Source organism: Trichomycterus rosablanca, chromosome 10, assembly GCF_030014385.1.
Source record: "Trichomycterus rosablanca isolate fTriRos1 chromosome 10, fTriRos1.hap1, whole genome shotgun sequence".
Lineage (NCBI taxonomy): Eukaryota > Metazoa > Chordata > Actinopteri > Siluriformes > Trichomycteridae > Trichomycterus > Trichomycterus rosablanca.
Window position 1 is genome coordinate 13,376,059 of NC_085997.1, and position 23,521 is coordinate 13,399,579.

At 40.0% G+C, this 23,521-nt stretch overlaps 1 protein-coding gene across 1 annotated transcript in view; it reads right to left on the reverse strand.

Annotated features, from left to right (window-relative positions):
- The window catches only part of odad2 (outer dynein arm docking complex subunit 2), a 144,950-nt gene that overhangs the window by 75,405 nt on the left and 46,024 nt on the right, over nt 1-23,521 (reverse strand). Inside the window, exons 11-12 of the mRNA XM_063003614.1 lie at nt 9,610-9,756; nt 6,384-6,593 (exon numbers count right to left, since the gene is read on the reverse strand). Of these exons, the coding sequence (XP_062859684.1) occupies nt 6,384-6,593; nt 9,610-9,756 (357 nt within the window). The remainder of the gene's footprint in view (nt 1-6,383; nt 6,594-9,609; nt 9,757-23,521) is intronic.

Genomic DNA, 23,521 nt, shown 5'->3' on the forward strand with positions numbered 1-23,521 from the left:
TCCACCCTTACCCTTGCCTGAGAGGACCCCCACCAGAATAAATTGTTTGATCAAAAATAATAAAAAAAAATGGACATGGACATGTAAACTAAGGACAGTGGGAAAGATGGCAACCAAACTATTAGCGAGAAGATGTAACAAAGAAACTGGTAACAAAAGATTGCACAAAGAAGCATTAGCGCGGAACCTACTACTCTAACTTGCTACTCTTTTTGTCTAATGTTATCATACAAAATGTAATAAACCAACCTGTCAGGTTTTATTATGATTCCAGTAACAGTATGATTCAAAACTGTGACTCACATAAAAGAATGCTAAACTTTCATAACAAGACATAGCAACATAGCTGGTCTTTATTAGAGGTCTAAATGCAAATGATTAAAAATAAAGGCCATAATTGTAAAACATTACAATGGCATGAGCAAGTATGCCAAATATTAAATTGCTTACTTGGAGGACCACAAAATTCTCCTGTTAAACAATGCACATTTGGCTTTAATTTTTATTCCACTAATTTTAGACATCATTACTGAGTCCTCACAAAAAAAACCCACAAGCTTGTTTGTAATCAAGTTACATTCACATGTTCAACAAGACAGCTCAGAGTAAAGAATTCTAGCTTTTTTTAAAGGTTAGTTTAGAGGCATTTTATGTTTAAAGGTAATAAACCACATTTCAAAAAATGACCAGCTAGTGGTTACCTACACAAATATTACTATGTGCATTATGCACATATGAACAGAAACTCTTTTATGCAAAGAGAAAGTCATACATAAGTTTTATGAAAACAGACATCAAGTTCTTAATGTCTAAGATGAAAAGGACCATCCAGGCTGTTATCAGCAATAGGTGCAAGACCTAACATCTGTCATGGCATGTCATCACTGCCCAGAGCATGGGCAACTTGCGTATAGGTGCTTACAAGTTAACTTTGCAGCTGAGGGGTATACTGGAAGTACTGGAAGTCTGGTATGGAGATATGTTTTGTCACTCATCCAAGTGACTTCTTCAGTCTGAGCTGGTGATCGCTGGCTTGCAGGTGAGTGTAGACCACAGAGTCCTGGCCAGAAGAGGTTGATCTTGTATGTTGTGCCATCCATTTCGCCAGTGGCTGTTTTGTTTCCCTGATGTACAGTTCCCGGCGTACATTTCTGACGTAGCATGTTTTGGGGTTTGAAAGCAACTAATACACGGTGTTGGGAAAATACACTATATTGCCAAAAGTATTCACTCACTCATCCAAATCATTGAATTCAGGTATTCCAATCACTTCCATGGCCACAGATGTATAAAACCAAGCACCTAGCTCTCAGGAGCTCAGTGAATTCCAGCGTGGTACCGTGATAGGATGCCACCTGTGCAACAAGTCCAGTGTAAAATTTCCTCACTACTAAATATTCCACAGTCAACTGTCAAGGTCCATAAAGACGTGGATGAGCAAGTTTGGTGTGGACGAACTTGACTGGCCTGCACAGAGTCCTGACTGCAACCCTATAGAACACCTTTGGGATGATTAGAGCAGAGACTGCGAGCCAGGCCTTTTCGTCCAATATCAGTGTCTGACCTCACAAATGCACTTCTGGAAGAATGGTCAAAAATTCCCATAAACACACTCCTAAACCTTGTGGAAAGCCTTCCCAGAAGAGTTGAAGCTGTTGTAGCTGCAAAGGGTGTGTGTGTTTAAATTGTTCTGCTACTCCTGCCACTGGTTTGCGCCACTGGTTGTCCTTCTTCTCCCTTAGATACGCTGGAGCAGTGTTCGCGCATTTTTCCTGGCTTTGACGAATGCCCAGTTGGGATAACCGCAGTAGTGTCACTGGGGATGCTGTTCGCTCGATGGTGCAGCGTCCTGATGACTCCTAGTTTGTGCTCCAATAGATGATGGGAGTCAAACCTTAAATACTGGTCCTTATGTGTCGGTTTGCAATATATATCTACTTTTAAATGTCCCCCATCTCGAATAGAAATTTCACAATCTAAGGCTTAACTGTTCTTTCTTGCATCCTCCCTTGTGAACTTGATGTGTTTGTCCACCGTGAAATGTGGTACTTCCTCGGATTTTATCTTAACCCAGGTGTCGTCCACATATCTGAACCAATGACTAGGTGGTGTCCCTGAGTAGGACCTTAGTGCCTTTTTTTCCACTTCCTCCATGTACAGGTTCGCAACAATAGGTGAGACATGAGGCACCCCATAGCATACCCTTGTTTCTGTTTATAAAACTGCCCCCTGTACATGAAGTAGGTGGACTGAAGACACAGTTCTAGGAGTAAGCACACCTGGTCAGTGGTAAGGGTGGTCCTCTTGCTCAGGGTGGGGTCGCCTTGTAATTTCCGGACCACCTCCACTCCCTCAGCAACCAGAACACACAAGAAGAGGGATGTAACATACTGACGCCCTTTACCTTATCCACACAATCCAGGGTGTTTTGAATGATGTTCTGTGATACCTACCAATGGGTTAAGAATCAGTGCCAGAAACTTAATTCACAAAGTTAATCATACAAACAATTAGTCATAAAGGTACATCCTGTTTGTGCATCTTAGGCAATGCCAGGATTATAGCTATACCCCAATCATATGTGAGAGGCACACATGGCCATTGTAATTAATGGTCATTGTGATTTGTATATAGACCCGATAACCGGTTTCATTGTTATGCAATGGGCAGGTTTCAGTCGTTATGCAAATCGGCTGCATATAAGGTTGGGGTATTCACCACCAGCTCAGACTGAAGAAGTCACTTGGATGAGTGATGAAACATATCTCCATACCAAACTTGGTGTCCAGATAAACTGATTAAATTTTGTGGATTTGTGTACCTGGATTATTAATCATGCATCAAGAAAGTTTAAAGACAACAGCGACAACAGACTTGAAATAAGCAAAAATGAGCAAAAATTCAACCTTTTTAAAAAATTGCAACAATGAGTATCCTCAGTTTCCAAACCATTAAAAAGTGGATCAGTAATGGAACACAGTGGTAACCTGCCTCTTTCCCAACTTTTCTTACATTTGTTCACATTAACAAAACACAAATTAAGTTAATTAGTACAAATTAATTCAGTTAAACAATTTTTTTGCACTACTGTCAGTAAAATAAATGTTCAAATGAATGAATGAATCACAAATTCTTGTCTGCATTATACAAAATGTTCCAATGTTTTTAGAAATGGGGATTTACTTACATGATGTAATCTTGTATTACTTACATGATGAATTCAAAGTGCTAATTTTCCAAAGGGACTGTAATATTATTAACACTACCCAGATGTGAACTAGAGGCAGAAAATTAGTAATAATTAATTGCAGTATTAATTATTACAAGTAGTTTGAAGAAAAAAAGTGGGGAAAAAAGCTAGAGCAGCCACTGCAAGGCTTAAAGAAAGCATGTGTTTTGCATCCCCTTCTCAAGCTGATGGCTTCTATGTTATAGTGTAGAAAGGGGTTTGCTGTCACTAAACTGTAGAAGAAGGTTCGGATGGGAAATAATTTATTATTAATAATTATTACTTAATATACCAACCATAACATTAAAACCACCTCCTTGTTTCTACACTCACTGTCCATTTTATCAGCTCCACTTACCATATAGAAGCACTTTGTACAATTACTGACTGTAGTCTTTACATACTTTTTTAGCCTGCTTTCACCCTGTTCTTCAATGGTCAGGACCCCCACAGGACCACTACAGAGCAGGTATTATTTGGGTGGTGGATCATTCTTAGCACTGCAGTGACACTGACAAGGTGGTGGTGTGTTAGTGTGTGTTGTGCTGGTATAAGTGGATCAGACACAGCAGCGCTGCTGGAGTTTTTAAATGCAGTGTCAACTCACTGTCCACTCTATTAGACACTCCTACCTTGTTGGTCCACCTTGTAGATGTAAAGTCAGACACGATCGCTCATCTGTTGCTGCTGTTTGAGTTGGTCATCTTTAAGATCTTCATCAATGGTCACAGGATGCTGCCCACGGGGCACTGTTGGCTGGATATATTTTTGGTTGGTGGACTATTCTCAGTCCAGCAGTGACAGTGAGGTATTTAAAAACTCCATCATCGCTGCTGTGTCTGATCCACTCATACCAGCACAACACACACTAACACACCACCACCATGTCAGTGTCACTGCAGTGCTGAGAATGATCCACCACCTAAATAATACCTGCTCTGTGGTGGTCCTGTCGGGGTCCTGACCATTGAAGAACAGAGTGAAAGCAGGCTAAAAGATATGTAGAGAAACAGATGGACTACAGTCAGTAATTGTAGAACTACAAAGTGCTTCTATATGGTAAGTGGAGCTGATCAAATGGACAGTGTGTGTAGAAACAAGGAGGTGGTTTTAATGTTATTTCTGATTGGTGTATATAGTATTATTTATAGTGAGGTCATTCTTAAGTGATTTCATTTATTATTTATTATTTGTTATGTGAAGTATTGATCAAACCTGAAAAAATGAAGCATATATTAAGGACAAAATTAAACCTATGGAATAAGGGACTGACAGTGTATGAAAGTACCATTTCAATACAGCATTTCAGAGGTGGTCTACTTTCTAGGTGGACTAGTGTGTGATGGCTCAAAAGCTATGTCCGAACCTGGACCCATGTAAATATACAGATTAGTGTGGGCTTTAAGCTCTAATCATAGCCAGCGCCACTCTGTCAATAAACACATTCTTCGAGCCAAGGGGCAGCCTGATATTCAATCTGTTTTTACCTGAACTGAAAAGGCTTTGATGTAGAGCTGTAAAATGAAGGCGGACTGAGTGGGGTGAGGGGTTAGAATAATAAGAACCTTAATTTATATAGCGTCTCTTACACTCACCTGAGGTCGCTCAAAAACAAACAAACAAAAAAAGGATTTGAGGGACAGTAACATTAGCTTTAAAAGAAAAAAAAAAAGAACGTTATAGCAGTGAAATAAAGAAAACAACTAAAAAGATTGTAACAGAGAGTTTAACAGTTTGATGCTATGACACTAAAAGATCTGTCTCCACCAGTGACAGCCCAAATTTCGGAAGAGCCTGCACCAGAAAAGCAAAGAATGGGCAGAGGAGAAGTCAAGGAAAAGCTCAGCTAAATAAAATAGAGTTGTGTAGCCCAGTGTTGGACTTTGTAAATTAGCAAAATGATTTTAAAGGAGCAATGAGACAGGTAGTTGATGCATGATTTGAAATATATGAGCAAATGTATAGACTAAAAAAGTCTTTAAAGTACTTTATTTAAAAAAATAAAAGTGCCACCAAAAAAAAGCGCAGGATCAAACATTAAATCTTTGCGAAAAGCCGTGAATAAATACATACACCTTCACCTGAAACAAATTAATGCTGGTTAAGGAAACTAATGCTGCCAGTCATCTTTGCCCTAATGTATTTATGTAGCCTCCTGTCAAGATATATGGCAGGTAGGCTTATTCCAGCAGTGTTACATAGATAGTATTTTGATCAAAGCCCTATTCAATGTGGGGCTCAAAAGAAAGGGGGGAATTAAATGTTAATGTTAATTAACTCCTTCCACAGATAAACTTTGTGGGTATACAATTACTGACTGTAGCCTATCTGTTGCTATATATACTGTCACCCACCTCATTTACCAATCAAAAAGGATTCCACAGGTGCCCCACTGGCCTGATGGGTGGTAGATCACTCTCAGCACTACAATAAAACTAACTTGATATTGACGTGATAGTGTGTGTTGTTCTGGTATACAGTAAGTGTAGCAGGTACAGCAGTATTATTGGGATTTTATATACTGTTTAAACTAACTAGCCTTTTTATTAGGAACACATACTCTCTCAGCACTGGACCAAATGTCCAAGATGACGAAGTATAAAGCAACTAAAACACTACTCGAGTAACTCATTTTGGAAAACTCCCAACAAAATCAGTGGGGCGCACCAAAACACGGACGGGAATTTTTTAATATGAAACCTCGCACCATGACTAGATGTTCTTGGTCACAGACAACCGTTAAGGCAGGCTATGTTGTGTATTGTAGCTTCCATTTATGTATTTATCATTTAATTTATGAGTGTTATTTAATGATTTTTTCTTTAAAAATCCGTGAAAGCTTTGATTTTTGAAAAATGAGGTCAGAGAATTGAAGCACATTGTCCCGTGAATTTAGTTCGGCCCTATTTATACCAACACAACACACTCTACAATGTGATAACCATCTTGGTGACATTGAGGCCTAAGAATGATTTCTTACCCAAACATCATCTGGTTAGTGGGGGTCTCTTTTGACTGATAAATGGGCAACAGGGGGTGACCAAGTGTACAGATAGTCAATGGTCAAATCATTGTATTTCCAAAAAGTAGGTAGTAGTATGGCTTTTATGGTAGATGCAGGTAATAAAATAAATAATGAATGTACATGGCTTACCAATCTTTTGATCCCACCGTACTGTCGCACAGTCCTGCGGGCTCTCCTAAACTTGGCCACATTGGCAATAGTCTCTGCTGCCAGGCATTTAAGTTCTCTATCTGGAGAGTCCAGGATATACACCATGGTCTGTAGCCCCCCAAAATCAGCGATTGTTCGTCTAATCTGAGAGCTGTGACTGATCTCCTTCAGGATCTCCAGTGAGCCAATCTGCCAGAGAAATGGAAAAAAATTAGACTGATCATAACAACAACCAATATATTATACATAAGGCCCTTGTGTGGCACAGCAATAAATTACGCTATCTTACTACTGCTGTGATCCAGGGTTCGAATCTACAATGTTGTTATAGAGCAACTGGGTGTCTACATACAGACATTATTGCTTTTATAGAATAGAATAGAATAGAATAAAATAGAATACAATAGAATAGAATAGAATAGAATAGAATAGAATGCCTTTATTTGTCACATATACATATACAGGTGTACAGTACAATGAAATTCTTTCTTCACATATCCCAGCTTGTTTTGGAAGATGGGATCAGAGCGCTGGGTCAGCCATTGTACGGCGCCCCTGGAGGGCCTTGCTCAAAGGCCCAACAGTGGCTGCATGGCAGAGCTGGGATTCAAACTCTTAACCTTTAAGTTGATACCCCAAAACCCTACTCACTAGGCTACCACTGTCCCAGTCATTGCTTGGTGGTTGGGGGAGTTCAGTGGCCGAGGCCAGTGATTGATTAATATCCTGTTTGATGTGTTTAACTGCATTGTGCCCAGTAATTCTTGGGAAGCCAGAGCCACCACAATCCTGACCAGGATAAAGCAGTAGTGCCATATGGCAATGCCAGTGAGAACTATGTTTAGAAGACACATGGAGTGGGGCGGCACGGTGGCTCGGCGAGTAGGCCTGTCGCTTCACAGCAAGAAGGTCCTGGGTTCAATTCCCAGGTGGAGTAACTACCGTTCCTGTCATTAATGTAACCAAAGTGTAAAACATGACGTTAAAATCCTAATAAACAAACAAACACATGGAGTTTATCATGTTTATAATAAACGAATTAATTTAAAACCTAATAACTGGTTGTGCCACCCTTGGCAGTAACTGCAATTAAACATTTGTAAAAACTATCAATGAGTCTTTTCTATGGCTGTATAGAAATTATAAAATCTTCTTTGCCTAATTGTTTTAATTTGACTGCCCGTTTCAGGTCTTGTCACAGCATCCCAATGGAATTCAAGTCAGGATTTTGCATCAGCCACTACAAAAACTTAATTTTTTCATAAAATGACTTGCTTGTTTTGCTTTAGATAATTTTTTTCCGCTGCATACCTCAACCGATGTCTTGAACTGATGGGGAACTGAGGGGTTTTTGGTCTGTTGGTCCTGGATTCTGTAAAGTTGCTTTGAGACAATGTCCATTGTAAAAAGCGCTATACAAATAAATTTCACTTGACTGGACATGCACCTTTAGGATTTTCTGTATGATCCAGGTCTTGCAGAAGCAAAGCAGCCCAAGACCATGACCATGTTTGAAGAACAACATTGGTAATGATGTTCTTTAGGTGGAATGCGGTGTTAGCTTTGTACCACATGCAACAGGACCCAAGTCTTTTAAAAAGTTTCACCTTTGACTCACCTTTGGGGGTGATCTAGATGTTTTTTGTCAAATGTAGAACAAGTCTAACAGGTGTTATTTTTGGTGAGAAGTGGTTTGCAACTTAATCAATCACTGGCCTCGGCCACTGAACTCACCCAACCACCAAGCAATGACTGGGACAGTGGTAGCCTAGTAAGTAGGGCTTTGGGGTATCAACTAAAAGGTTAAGAGTTTGAATCCCAGCTCTGCCATGCAGCCACTGTTGGGCCTTTGAGCAAGACCCTTAACCCTCTCTGCTCCAGGGGCACTGTACAATGGATTTTCCAAACAAGCTGGGATGTGCGAGGAAAGAATTTCGTTGTAATGTACATCTGTATATGTATACGTGACAAATAAAGGCATTCTATTCTATTCTATTCTATTCTATTCTATTCTATTCTATTCTATTCTATAAAAGCAATAATATCTGTATGTAGACACCCAATGGGTCTATAACAACACTGTGGATTCGAACCCTGGATCACAGCACTAGTAAGATAGTGATGGGCTGATGAACTGATGGGGAACTGAGGGGTTTTTGGTCTGTTGATCCTGGATTCTGTAAAGTTGCTTTGAGACAATGTCCACTGTAAAAAACGCTATACAAATAAATTTGACTTGAATTGACATGCACCTTTAAGATTTTCTGTTAGTTCCAACAATAATGACAAGTCATCCAGGTCCTGCAGAAGCAAAGCAGCCCAACACCATCACCATGTTTGGCTGTTCTTTAGGTGGAATGCGTTGTGAGCTTTGTACCAGATGTATTAGGACCCAAGTCTTTAAAAAGTTTCACCTTGCCTCATCAGTCCACAGAATATTGTGCCAAAATTCCTGGGGGTGATCTAGATGTTTTTTGTCAAATGTAGAACAAGTCTAACAAGTGTTATTTTTGGTGAGAAGTGGTTTGCAACTCTCCCTTGTGTCTTTTTATTGTGGAATTGTTTGTTTGTTTGTTTATTAGGATTTTAACGTCATGTTTTACACTTTGTTTACATTCATGACAGACACGGTAGTTACTCATTACACAAGGTTCATCAGTTCTCAAGGTAATATCAAACACAGTCATGGACAATTTAGATTCTCTAATTCACATCACTTGCAAGTCTTTGGACTGTGGGAGGAAACTGGAGCACCCCGAGGAAACACACACAGACACGGGGAGAACATGCAAACGCCACACAAAAAGGACCCGGACCGCCCCACCTGGGGTTTGAACCCAGGACTTTCTTGCTGTGAGGCGACAGTGCTACCCACTTAGCCACCGTGCCGCCCTATTGTGGAATTGTGTACACTGACCTTAACTGAGGCCTTCAGTTCTTTAGATGTTTGTTGTTTTACATCTGTATTTGAATCTCTTTAGAACATGACATCATGAGCTGTTTCACATTGACAGACTATTTAAGGTTCTATTTAAGTGATGTTTAGATTCAACAGGTCTGGCAGTAATCATGCCTGGGTGTGGCTAGTAAAACTGAACTCAATTGTCAACTGAATTTGGTTAAAGGATTAAGTTAGTTTTACTGCCTAATGTTATTAATAAAACGGTTAGATTTTCAAATAAATGTAATATGTGGAAGTACTCACTTTACATCTGATCTCATCTGTGTCCAGCAGGTTGAGCAGCACCTCCAGCCCACCCACATCCCTGATGGCCAACCGACATGTTTCCTGAGCAAGGTTAAAATCCCTCATAGAGCACAGAGCAATCATTGTAGCGGTCTGATTACCTCCCTGCACAAATACACACACAAAAGAGATGAAGAAATAGGAAATAAGGTGAGAGTTTGTGCTCTAGACAGGCTAATCACTTTTACATCCTTTTTTTGCTAAAACATTAACCATTTTAATTACAGTTTACATTTTTACAATTTGCATTAACATTGTCCTACACTGTAAAAAATCTTAGTAGAATTTACAGTAATAAACTGTAAAACGGTAGCAGTAAAAGACCATAAATTCTAATATAGTATATCACCATAAGAAATAAATGTAATTACTGTAAAATACAAAATCGTGCAAAACTTTAAATTGTACTTTCATATTATGTAGAAAACACAGAAAATAACTGTGTAAATATCAAATATTTTTAAAAGTTAATGGAAAACACTGTAATATCAACAGCAAGTAAACACCTTCAAATTAATGCTATTATTCTGTCTAAACTACATCATTTTCTATTTTGTACATAAACTTTTACAGTGTAAAACCTTTAACCTTTTAGCAAATACATACCTTAATTTTTCCAGAAACGAGATGTTGAAAATATAGTATTTTTCTTAAATGATGTTAATTTCAGGGAAAATGTAATATATATCTTGTTACAATTACACCATCAATGGGTGCAATATGTTAGGCAGCTAGTGAATAGTCACTTCTCAATGTTGATGTGATGGAAGCAGAAAAAAAAAAAAAAAAAAAAAATATATATATATATATATATACAGGGGTTGGACAAAATAACTGAAACACCTGTCATTTTAGTGTGGGAGGTTTCATGGCTAAATTGGACCAGTCTGGTGGCCAATCTTCATTAATTGCACATTGCACCAGTAAGAGCAGAGTGTGAAGGTTCAATTAGCAGGGTAAGAGCACAGTTTTGCTCAAAATATTGCAATGCACACAACATTATGGGTGACATACCAGAGTTCAAAAGAGGACAAATTGTTGGTGCACGTCTTGCTGGCGCATCTGTGACCAAGACAGCAAGTCTTTGTGATGTATCAAGAGCCACGGTATCCAGGGTAATGTCAGCATACCACCAAGAAGGACAAACCACATCCAACAGGATTAACTGTGGACGCAAGAGGAAGCTGTCTGAAAGGGATGTTCGGGTGCTAACCCGGATTGTATCCAAAAAACATAAAACCACGGCTGCCCAAATCACGGCAGAATTAAATGTGCACCTCAACTCTCCTGTTTCCACCAGAACTGTCCGTCGGGAGCTCCACAGGGTCAATATACACGGCCGGGCTGCTATAGCCAAACCTTTGGTCACTCGTGCCAATGCCAAACGTCGGTTTCAATGGTGCAAGGAGCGCAAATCTTGGGCTGTGGACAATGTGAAACATGTATTGTTCTCTGATGAGTCCACCTTTACTGTTTTCCCCACATCCGGGAGAGTTACGGTGTGGAGAAGCCCCAAAGAAGCGTACCAACCAGACTGTTGCATGCCCAGAGTGAAGCATGGGGGTGGATCAGTGATGGTTTGGGCTGCCATATCATGGCATTCCCTTGGCCCAATACTTGTGCTAGATGGGCGCGTCACTGCCAAGGACTACCGAACCATTCTGGAGGACCATGTGCATCCAATGGCGGTGCCGTGTATCAGGATGACAATGTACCAATACACACAGCAAGACTGGTGAAAGATTGGTTTGATGAACATGAAAGTGAAGTTGAACATCTCCCATGGCCTGCACAGTCACCAGATCTAAATATTATTGAGCCACTTTGGGGTGTTTTGGAGAAGCGAGTCAGGAAACGTTTTCCTCCACCAGCATCACATAGTGACCTGGCCACTATCCTGCAAGAAGAATGGCTTATAATCCCTCTGACCACTGTGCAGGACTTGTATATGTCATTTCCAAGATGAATTGACGCTGTATTGGCCGCAAAAGGAGACCCTACACCATACTAATAAATTATTGTGGTCTAAAACCAGGTGTTTCAGTTATTTTGTCCAACCCCTGTATATATATACTGTATATACATATATATATAGTGGTCAGTACCTCCTAAAAGTGGTCCAGTCAACCAGTGACCCAGACAGGATCATGGGCACTCGAAACTCACTCATGTTCTTGTGGGGCCAAGGCTATTTTGTTCAGTCTATTCCAACAGATTACCCACATAAGGATTTGTTGCTAATATCTGGTGCCAAATACCACAGAACACCTTTATAATCAGTGCAATCAATGAAAAACTGAAATATAACTACAAAGATGCATTTCTTAAAGGAAATGATTGCTGTGGAACAATGTTGTCAATTTATATGGTTGCCCAGGTGTTGCTAAGGGTGCAATGGTTGTTGGGGTGTTGTGTTTGCTAAGATGAGCTAAATGACAATACAAACCATTATTATACCATTTTAAATAGGTTAACTCCTGTCAGCAATCTTCCAAATGGTCTGTGTATTCTTACACTATAGGCCTAATACACTCAGTATTAGGCCTATAGTGTAAGAATACACAGACCATTTGGAGGATTGCTGACAGGAGTTAACCTATTTAAAATGGTATAATAATGGTTTGTATTGTCATATTCTAAAGACACTCGGATTTTATATTCATTCAACTTTCTTTTTTTACATGATCAAAGTTACAATTTGAGAGAACAATTAACCTTAAAAATAAATACACAATTGGCTTATAATGTGACTGAAATATATACAGTTTAAAAGAAACATATACTTCTTTGTGTGTATCATAAATAAAGACGTTATTAAAAGATAACTGGGTCTATTTTTCTAGCTTTGAATCACTGCTATAAGCCATACGAATAATTATTAAGTTTTTTAAGTACTTCATAGTGCAGAGTAACTTGCTAATTTAAAACGAGCAACTATCGTTTAAACACGCCGACCGTTGTGACCTAATTTTGTCTAGCGGTTGGCGCCACTTCACCGCGGAGTGTTTCACTTGTGTGGAAATCTACATTGATGGCACGTTGTCCCGACAACTGAAGACTTCACTTATTCGCGTACAAACTACCTTTTTCTGAAAATTGTACCTGTTGGTAAATACATAAAACTTTCTTCGTTTGTTTCGCTGGCGTATGGTTAAATTAAGCTGGTGATAACGTTACTAAAACGTTAACTGTACCTCGAGTTTGCTAACGCTAATTCTGTAGCCTGGTTTACAGTTGTCTTAGCTATAACTAGCTAACGCTTAATTTAACACTTTATTCCCTGCAGTCGTACCCTTATGAGTTATTGTATGAGTTCAGATCAGTTAAATTTATAGGAAAATGTTCAGTTGTGATTTCTGTGGTAAGTCGGTTAAGACGTTGAGGGGTTATGTGCTTCATTGTAAACTTCATAGAAATGAGCCACGTTGTTTGTTTAAGTGTTTCGGGGCCGGTTGCAAGCAGACATTTTGTAGATATGGAGCTTTTAAGGCTCATTTTTACCGGAGGCACAATGCAGGCGTTCCTGTTGCCGTTACTGATGGAATGCCAGCCACCTCGTTTAAATGTGCAGTGTCGTTGTGTGAACGTCAGTGTCTAGATACTAAAGATTTAATAGCTCACTTGAAGGAGCATATTGTGGAAGGACGTGTGGTGACTTGTCCAGTGAAAGGATGCACAAAAGTCTTCAAGGTCAGATCTTCGTTTACTGCCCATATGTCACGAAACCACAGAGATTTTGCAGACAGCAGTGTCAGTGACATATACAGAGAACCTGTATCTCAGTCATCATCGGTTCTAACTGAATCAGATGACATTGTCGCTCAAGTGTGTGAAGGTGATCTAGATATGTCAGAAAATTTTACTGATCTTTTTTTCAGAAATGTCTGTTTATTTTACTTGAAATTACAGGGGCAGTTTCTATTACCTGCTTCAACCATACAGAACATAGTTGAGGAAATGCAAAACATACATGAGTTGGGTCAGACATACACTTTGGGTAAACTTGCTTCGTTGCTAAAAAATGACACATCATTATCAGATAGTGACATCACCAAAGTTTGTGATTCTGTCAGGGGATTTGACTTGTTCTCTGAATGTCATACAGGGGCAATGAGAACAGCATTCTCAAGAACACAATCTTTAAAAAAAATGTTCAACTATGTGGAGACTAAAAAAATGTTTCTGGGAAGAGATGAGAACAGGAGAGATAGGTTTGCATATTATGTGCCTGTGAGAGAGACTTTAAAGTGTTTGTTAAAATCTGATCTGTGGCAGAATTGTGTGCCAGGTGAACACATGACAGAGTCTCCCTCAGATGTTCTAAGCGACATTATCGATGGTCAAATATTCAAATCCAGTGAGTTTTTTAGTCAAAATGCATCATGTCTTAAGTTAGTATTATACCAGGATGCATTTGAAGTTGTTAATCCTTTAGGCTCTGCAAAGACAAAACATAAAATATTAGCTGTTTATGTATCTGTTGCTAATTTGCCCCCTCATGTACGGTCAGACACAAACCACATGTCACTTGTTTTACTGTGTAGGGAGAAAGACTTCAAAGAGTTTGGCCATGCTAAGGTCTTTTCTGAATTACTATCAGACTTAAAGGAATTGGAGGAGAATGGGATTGTAGTATCAGATGAAACAGTAGTCAAAGGAACCCTGTATTGCATTGCTGGAGATAATTTGGGCTCACATTGCATTGGTGGCTTCACTGAAAATTTCAGTCGATCAGAACATTTTTGTAGGTATTGCCTAATAACCCGATCTGATTTTCAGGGTCACGATCCAAATCTGTGCGGACCAGCACGCACCATTGAGAGCTACAGTTCTGCTGTTGATCGCCTCCAAACTGAAGGTACACCAAATATTGAAGGAGTAAAGTTTAAGTCAGTATTCAATTCTTTAAAATACTTCAATGTCTGTCAGCCAGGTTTGCCACCTTGTCTAGGACATGAAATTTTTGAGGGTGTTCTGGCTTATGATGTTGCGCTCTATCTTAAATATTTTATAAAAAATAAGGGATGGTTCACTTACTCCACTTTAAATCGTCGCATTAAGCAGTTCAAATACTGTGGCTCTGATTCTTCTACAAAGCCATGTGAAGTCAGTTCTCAAGCTGTTAAACTCTCAGGACATGCTATCCAGAATTGGAATTTTCTTAGGTTGCTGCCTCTCATAATTGGTGACAGAATAGAAGATACAACAGATAATGTATGGCAGTTGACTCTGCAGTTGAAAGACATTGTGGACATGATCTGTGCTCAGAAAATCTCTGTGCCTCAGGTTGCATATCTTGATATTCTTATTCAAGAATATTTAGATTCAAGAAAATGTCTATTCCCTACTAGTAACCTGAAGCCAAAACATCATTATTTACGCCATTATCCAGCACTGATTTTGAAATTTGGCCCCTTGATCAGAGTGTGGACAATGCGCTTTGAGGGTAAGCACAGTTATTTCAAGAGATGTGCAAGGACTTTAAAGAATTTTAAAAACCTCTGCCTTACTCTGTCTGAAAGACATCAGATGTTGCATGCTTATCTTTCAGCAGGATCAATAGGTCAAGATGTCATGCAAGCTAAAGGTGCTTCTGCATTTTACTCAGTACTATACAGTAAAGCCATTCAAGATGCAGTGAGCCACTTTGACTTCACTGAGACCAACACAAAGGTCGTGACTGAAATGCTCTATAAGGGAACATTATACAAGAAAGGACAATTTCTTGTCACAGGGAACCCTGATTCTGTGGAGTTTGGTGAGCTACTGCTTATTCTGATCAAAAATGACGGTGTTCATTTTCTGGTGTTACTATGTAGAGCAGAATTCATTCCTCAGTACCATATGTACTCAGTTAAGAACGACAATGGAAAAATGTTGTGTCTGAACATCAGTGACTTGATTGATTTCTATCCATTGTCATCTTACATCAAGGATGGGTACCAAATAGTTCCACTAAAACACAGTGTGTTGTCACAGTAATGAATATCCTGGCCTGTTATTTTGAAATTAATTGAGCTTTGTTTACACTTTCAGAAAATTCAGAAATGGCTTCAGAACAAAGCAACATAGGCAGTGCCATTACCAAAGTGTTGCCAGATCTCCCAGCCTCAATTCTAAGTATTTTAGAGGAGACACTACAGTCATTGGGGGTGGAGACCACTGAGGATTTTCACTTCATTCAGGAAGCTGATCTGCTTTCAGTTCTCAGACCAATTCAAGCAAGGAAATTGGTAGCTGCCTGGCAACAAACCAGTAAGTGCATTCTGACAGAATTTATGTTAGAATTTATTTTGAATTATAACCACAGTTTAAACATCAATAAATGCATTTTGTTAATTTCATTATTTTGTACAGCACAGGACATTGAAGTTCACAGCCAGGCAGCATTAAGCTCTCCAGGTTCCTCGACCCAGTCCTCACTCTCTTCCTCTCCCTCGCCTAGACACCCATGTGCTGCTGCAGATTGGGTTGACACCTTCCATATTCCATGGGAGAGGTGTCCTGAAGCACTGATTCAGTGTTTGGAAAGGGGAAAACGACCAAGCCCAAAGTTACGGAGAGAAATGATTCGGATTGTTGTGTCCGAGATGATGAAAGTCTGTGCTTCTCCGACTAAACAAGCCTCGACGGAAGTTGCCAAAAAAATGGTTGCCAAGTATCCACAATCACTGCAAGACGTCATAGAAGGCGACATTGTGGGTCCAGGTTATCACTCACTGGTCAAACAGTTACAAGCCCGAATTGATAATGTGAGACGGTTTTCAATACCGAAGATGATTAAGCGCAAACAGGAGGCAGATGACTGTGACACAGATGAAATCCCAACTAAACGAAGGGCTGCTGTTCAAGACACATATGGCTGCATAAAGTGGGACATGAAATTCATGCCAGTGAGTGAGACACCAAAAAGCCAACAGGAGAAAAAAGACAGAATGAAAGTGCTTAGTGAACAGACTAACTTCAACCCAGACGAGGTACAAACTCTGATGATGTGCACCTACTACTCCCAACGTAAAGAGGTAAACAAGGGAACAGACCTGCAGTCTCTCATGGAGGAGTGGCCTTTTTTGTTTAAGGAGATTGGCATGACAGTTCACTACCAAGAGCTCACTGGGATACCATTAAAGGACACCTTCCTCACTAGTGTGGAAAAAAAGGGGAAACGGCTTCTGGACTTCATGAGAACCATTTGTGCAGACAAGAACAAACGAGTTTTGCAGGCTGTCACAAAGCTAAAGATTCTGAGAGGACAGTTGGAGGGCTGCTCAGAAGATGTCAAAGATATGGTGCTATTGCTTCTCTCCTATTTTGATGAAAAAGAAGAGAGCCTCTTTCACTATGTAGATGAAACATGTCTGGCAAGCGAAGTAAACATGGACATTTTGCCAGTGACACCTTGCATTATTGTATGCGGTAAGTTGATACTCATTTTTACTGAAGGGTCCTAAGCTAATGTAATGTGACTGCATGAAGTGCACTATCATGCACTTAACAAGTTTGAATCGTTCTTTTTCAAAATCAATAAAGTGTATGTGGACCAGCAAGCCACTATTTTAAGCGGAAAAACACATTGAAGAATGCACAATTGCTCTTCTTATTGTGCATCTTAATTTATCAGGGCAGCTTGATAGTGGTCAGCATGACCAGCTTACAACAAGAAGGAGGAGCATCCTGGGTCCTTTCTGTGTGGAGTCTGCATGTCTTCCCTGACTTTGTGTAGGCTTACTTTGGGTGCTGTAGTTTACTCCCACATTCCAAAGACATGCGTTAGACTAATTGATTACACTAATATTGTGCAGGTTTGAGTGTGTTCGAGCTAATATTATAAGTTTTCTGGTGTTAATCCACTTCTGAAGAAAGATGGTTCATATGAAGCACTTGTTTTCACTATATGAAAGTTTATATTTGGAGGATCTGCTCACAAATATTAGGGGAGATTTTAAGTATCCCATATATTTTGTGAACAGTATATTACACTCGTAAATATCACTAAATGAAAAAGAACTTTGTTCTTATAATTTATCATATGACGTTTGGATGGTAATTGGGAGTTGTTAATGATTTTCAACCTGTATCTTTGCAGGCACCTCCTGCTATGCTGCAAGGCAGTTCATGTTGAGTGTAGACCGCAAGGTTGTGCATGACCAAATCCCCACCTTCGTCTCTGCCATCTGTTTAATGTTTGGATGCTATTATTGTCTAAACATCCACTACCCTGTGGAACTGGGATCCACTCTTGAATTTCTTCAGAGGTAAGGGTAAGGTATATATATATACACACACACACACACAATCATATATACAGTATATATATATATTGATCTGTTAGAGTAGGGTGTGCAAATTCACTCTACATATTTATTCATTCTACATAAATCCGTCTTATAGCTACAATTGCTGGTTTAACCAAGTTTTAATGACCAAGAACAGTGGAAATACAAAGGTTCCAGATTGTAAAAAAATATGAAAACTTGAGTATTAAAACATTATGGTAATATGTATTGTTTGTTTTACTTAAACTAGTCCAGAATAAAATGTTAATGTATAGCAGATGAGCAATGAGTAGCATTATATACTGTATATATATATATAACTAATATATATAACTTTGCACACATAGATTAGCATCTTTTTAAAAGGCTACTTTGGGCAAAAGTATATTACCCTTTTTTCTTGTAGTGTTGTATTATGGGGAGTTTAGTTTGATTGTGCAACCGCCTCACAGCTAAATGGTTCTGGGTTCTTTTTGTGTATGGCGTTTACTTGTTTTTGCTAAGCCTGCACATTTTTGTCCCACTACTTCAGAGAGAGGTTGCCCTGTGATGAAAATGTGAATTGACTGTGATGTTATTTGGGACTTTTGCCATATTGCACCCCTTTTTGTTAGAGTAAACACAATGGTTGATTATGAATTCTTGTGTTTCCAAAGGTGTTTCTTCATCATCAATCCAGAGAAGGGAACAAAAGTAGAAACAAAGACAAACAAGAAGCAGCTGTCCGTTAACCCAAGAGTCCTCACTCTCATTGCAGATCTCTCTGATTATGAGTGGAGAGAGACATGTTGAAAATGGACTTATCTAGCTGGACTGTTAAGACTGAATTGTTACAGTACTAGCTGTAAGCAGCAATGGCCTTTGCTGTAACTGTTAACCACTGGCATTCTGAACAGTGTTTTTATGTTAAGGCATTTGTTTCTTTAGTTCTCATTCAGAGCTGACTATAAATAGTTCCAGTTTTTCAAACATCTCATCTGTGTCAGAGATCCCAAGCTGAGCATCCTCTTCTGTTAATTCTGGACTAAATGACTGTTGCTCTTGATGAAGCGGCAAGTGGATAATTCTTTCATGCATTTTACCGTTCATCCAATGGATACATCCTGTTTTTTTTCAACAGTGCTTTGTGAGTACTGCATGAACAATTTACGGATTAATAAATGTTTGGTGTTAATCTGTGCCTTGATTTCCAGTGTGCCTTTTTTGGTATTTAATTTTTGATTTACCATACAAAACTGTTCACTGTAAAATTTAATCCAATTAACCGTAATGTCATATGTTATTATACCGTAATATTTACATGGAATTTCTGGCAACCACAGCTGCCAGTAAATTACTGTAAAGTTGACTTTTGCAGTAATATACCATAACACATAATACAGTTATACTGTGTTTATCACTGAGATAGTCTGTAATTGGACTTACAGTGTATCACAAAAGTAAGTACACCCCTCACATTTCTGCAAATATTTTATTATATCTTTTCATGGGACAACACTATAGAAATAAAACTTGGATATAACTTAGAGTAGTCAGTGTACAACTTGTATAGCAGTGTAGATTTACTGTCTTCTGAAAATAACTCAACACACAGCCATTAATGTCTAAATGGCTGGCAACATAAGTGAGTACACCCCACAGTGAACATGTCCAAATTGTGCCCAAAGTGTCAATATTTTGTGTGACCACCATTATTATCCAGCACTGCCTTAACCCTCCTGGGCATGGAATTCACCAGAGCTGCACAGGTTGCTACTGGAATCCTCTTCCACTCCTCCATGATGACATCACGGAGCTGGTGGATGTTAGACACCTTGAACTCCTCCACCTTCCACTTGAGGATGCGCCACAGGTGCTCAATTGGGTTTAGTCCATCACTTTTACCTTCAGCTTCCTCAGCAAGGCAGTTGTCATCTTGGAGGTTGTGTTTGGGGTCGTTATCCTGTTGGAAAACTGCCATGAGGCCCAGTTTTCGAAGGGAGGGGATCATGCTCTGTTTCAGAATGTCACAGTACATGTTGGAATTCATGTTTCCCTCAATGAACTGCAGCTCCCCAGTGCCAGCAACACTCATGCAGCCCAAGACCATGATGCTACCACCACCATGCTTGACTGTAGGCAAGATACAGTTGTCTTGGTGCTTCTCACCAGGGCGCCGCCACACATGCTGGACACCATCTGAGCCAAACAAGTTTATCTTGGTCTCGTCAGACCACAGGGCATTCCAGTAATCCATGTTCTTGGACTGCTTGTCTTCAGCAAACTGTTTGCGGGCTTTCTTGTGCGTCAGCTTCCTTCTGGGATGACGACCATGCAGACCGAGTTGATGCAGTGTGCGGCGTATGGTCTGAGCACCGACAGGCTGACCTCCCACGTCTTCAACCTCTGCAGCAATGCTGGCAGCACTCATGTGTCTATTTTTTAAAGCCAACCTCTGGATATGACGCCGAACACGTGGACTCAACTTCTTTGGTCGACCCTGGTGAAGCCTGTTCCGAGTGGAACCTGTCCTGGAAAACCGATGTATGACCTTGGCCACCATGCTGTAGCTCAGTTTCAGGGTGTTAGCAATCTTCTTATAGCCCAGGCCATCTTTGTGGAGAGCAACAATTCTATTTCTCACATCCTCAGAGAGTTCTTTGCCATGAGGTGCCATGTTGAATATCCAGTGGCCAGTATGAGAGAATTGTACCCAAAACACCAAATTTAACAGCCCTGCTCCCCATTTACACCTGGGACCTTGACACATGACACCAGGGAGGGACAACGACACATTTGGGCACAATTTGGACATGTTCACTGTGGGGTGTACTCACTTATGTTGCCAGCTATTTAGACATTAATGGCTGTGTGTTGAGTTATTTTCAGAAGACAGTAAATCTACACTGCTATACAAGCTGTACACTGACTACTCTAAGTTATATCCAAGTTTCATGTCTATAGTGTTGTCCCATGAAAAGATATAATGAAATATTTGCAGAAATGTGAGGGGTGTACTCACTTTTGTGATACACTGTATGTGTCTGTTGTTTTTAGAGTATATTACTGTAAACAGGTTTATTTGTAGCTGGTATATTTTAAAGAGATTTACCATTAATAGTTTTACAAAATGGCTTTAATTTTAAAGCAAATCGCCGTAAACAGGTTAGCAGTAATTCTGTATTTTACATAGTATTTTTCCATAAACAAACAACAGTTTGCAACTGTAAGACTTACGGTTGCCAAAAAGCATACCGTAATGTTGTATACATTTTCACGATAATTTTTATGGTAAAGTTCTGGCAACCACAGCTGCCAGTTTTTTACTGTTAATTTAACAGATTAGTTTTTACAGTGTAGCATTCTGCAAAACATTGGAATGTGCAGTGAATAGTGATTTTATTTCCACTGCTCCAGAGTGCATTGGCAATGTGCTTTATACCATCTGTCTGGTACTTGGTATGTAGCATGGTGATTTGGGGCTTGTGTACAGTTGCTCGACCATTGTCACATTTTGCAATTTTACTAATTTTACTTAATGTAACCTTTTATCCAAAGTGACTTACAGCTGCAACCAAATACCATGCAAGCAAATGAGAAATAAGGGACTTGTGGCAACTACACGTGAACCAGCCACCTTCTGATCACTAATCCAGTACCTTTCCCACTAAGCTAGCACTGCGCTTACCACTGACTATATAAATTAAATTTCTACAGTTTTGAAAAACAGCGCAGTACTGAGTGTTACATGTTGCAACAGATGAATAGATCATTTTATAAAATATGCACTGTAGCACTAATACTGCTTGCATAGTCTACCGAGTTTCATAAGAGCTGATGCAGTAGCCAAAACCATCTGCAAACTTTGTGATGTGAAAACTGAAGTAACTAGAGGAAACCCTAACTGTTTGCAGATGGCGACTGGAGGCAAGGCCATGGGACAGCTATTTCAAGACAGAGATAATCAGTGTTATTCACTTCACCTTTCAGTGGTCATAATGTTATATATATGCAGTGTATCACAAAAGTGAGTACACTCCTCACATTTCTGCAAATATTTCATTATATATTTTCATGGGACAACACTATAGACATGAAACTTGGATATAACTTAGAGTAGTCAGTGTACAGCTTATATAGCAGTGTAGATTTACTGTCTTCTGAAAATAACTCAACACACAGCCATTAATGTCTAAATAGCTGGCAACATAAGTGAGTACACCCCACAGTGAACATGTCCAAATTGTGCCCAAATTGTGCCCAAATGTGTCGTTGTCCCTCCCTGGTGTCATGTGTCAAGGTCCCAGGTGTAAATGGGGAGCAGGGCTGTTAAATTTGGTGTTTTGGGTACAATTCTCTCATACTGGCCACTGGATATTCAACATGGCACCTCATGGCAAAGAACTCTCTGAGGATGTGAGAAATAGAATTGTTGCTCTCCACAAAGATGGCCTGGGCTATAAGAAGATTGCTAACACCCTGAAACTGAGCTACAGCATGGTGGCCAAGGTCATACAGCGGTTTTCCAGGACAGGTTCCACTCGGAACAGGCTTCGCCAGGGTCGACCAAAGAAGTTGAGTCCACGTGTTCGGCGTCATATCCAGAGGTTGGCTTTAAAAAATAGACACATGAGTGCTGCCAGCATTGCTGCAGAGGTTGAAGACGTGGGAGGTCAGCCTGTCAGTGCTCAGACCATACACCGCACACTGCATCAACTCGGTCTGCATGGTCGTCATCCCAGAAGGAAGCTGACGCACAAGAAAGCCCGCAAACAGTTTGCTGAAGACAAGCAGTCCAAGAACATGGATTACTGGAATGCCCTGTGGTCTGACGAGACCAAGATAAACTTGTTTGGCTCAGATGGTGTCCAGCATGTGTGGCGGCGCCCTGTGAGAAGTACCAAGACAACTGTATCTTGCCTACAGTCAAGCATGGTAGTGGTAGCATCATGGTCTTGGGCTGCATGAGTGTTGCTGGCACTGGGGAGCTGCAGTTCATTGAGGGAAACATGAATTCCAACATGTACTGTGACATTCTGAAACAGAGCATGATCCCCTCCCTTCGAAAACTGGGCCTCATGGCAGTTTTTCAACAGGATAACGACCCCAAACACAACCTCCAAGATGACAACTGCCTTGCTGAGGAAGCTGAAGGTAAAGGTGATGGACTAAACCCAATTGAGCACCTGTGGCGCATCCTCAAGTGGAAGGTGGAGGAGTTCAAGGTGTCTAACATCCACCAGCTCCGTGATGTCATCATGGAGGAGTGGAAGAGGATTCCAGTAGCAACCTGTGCAGCTCTGGTGAATTCCATGCCCAGGAGGGTTAAGGCAGTGCTGGATAATAATGGTGGTCACACAAAATATTGACACTTTGGGCACAATTTGGACATGTTCACTGTGGGGTGTACTCACTTATGTTGCCAGCCATTTAGACATTAATGGCTGTGTGTTGAGTTATTTTCAGAAGACAGTAAATCTACACTGCTATACAAGTTGTACACTGACTACTCTAAGTTATATCCAAGTTTTATTTCTATAGTGTTGTCCCATGAAAAGATATAATAAAATATTTGCAGAAATGTGAGGAGTGTACTCACTTTTGTGATACACTGT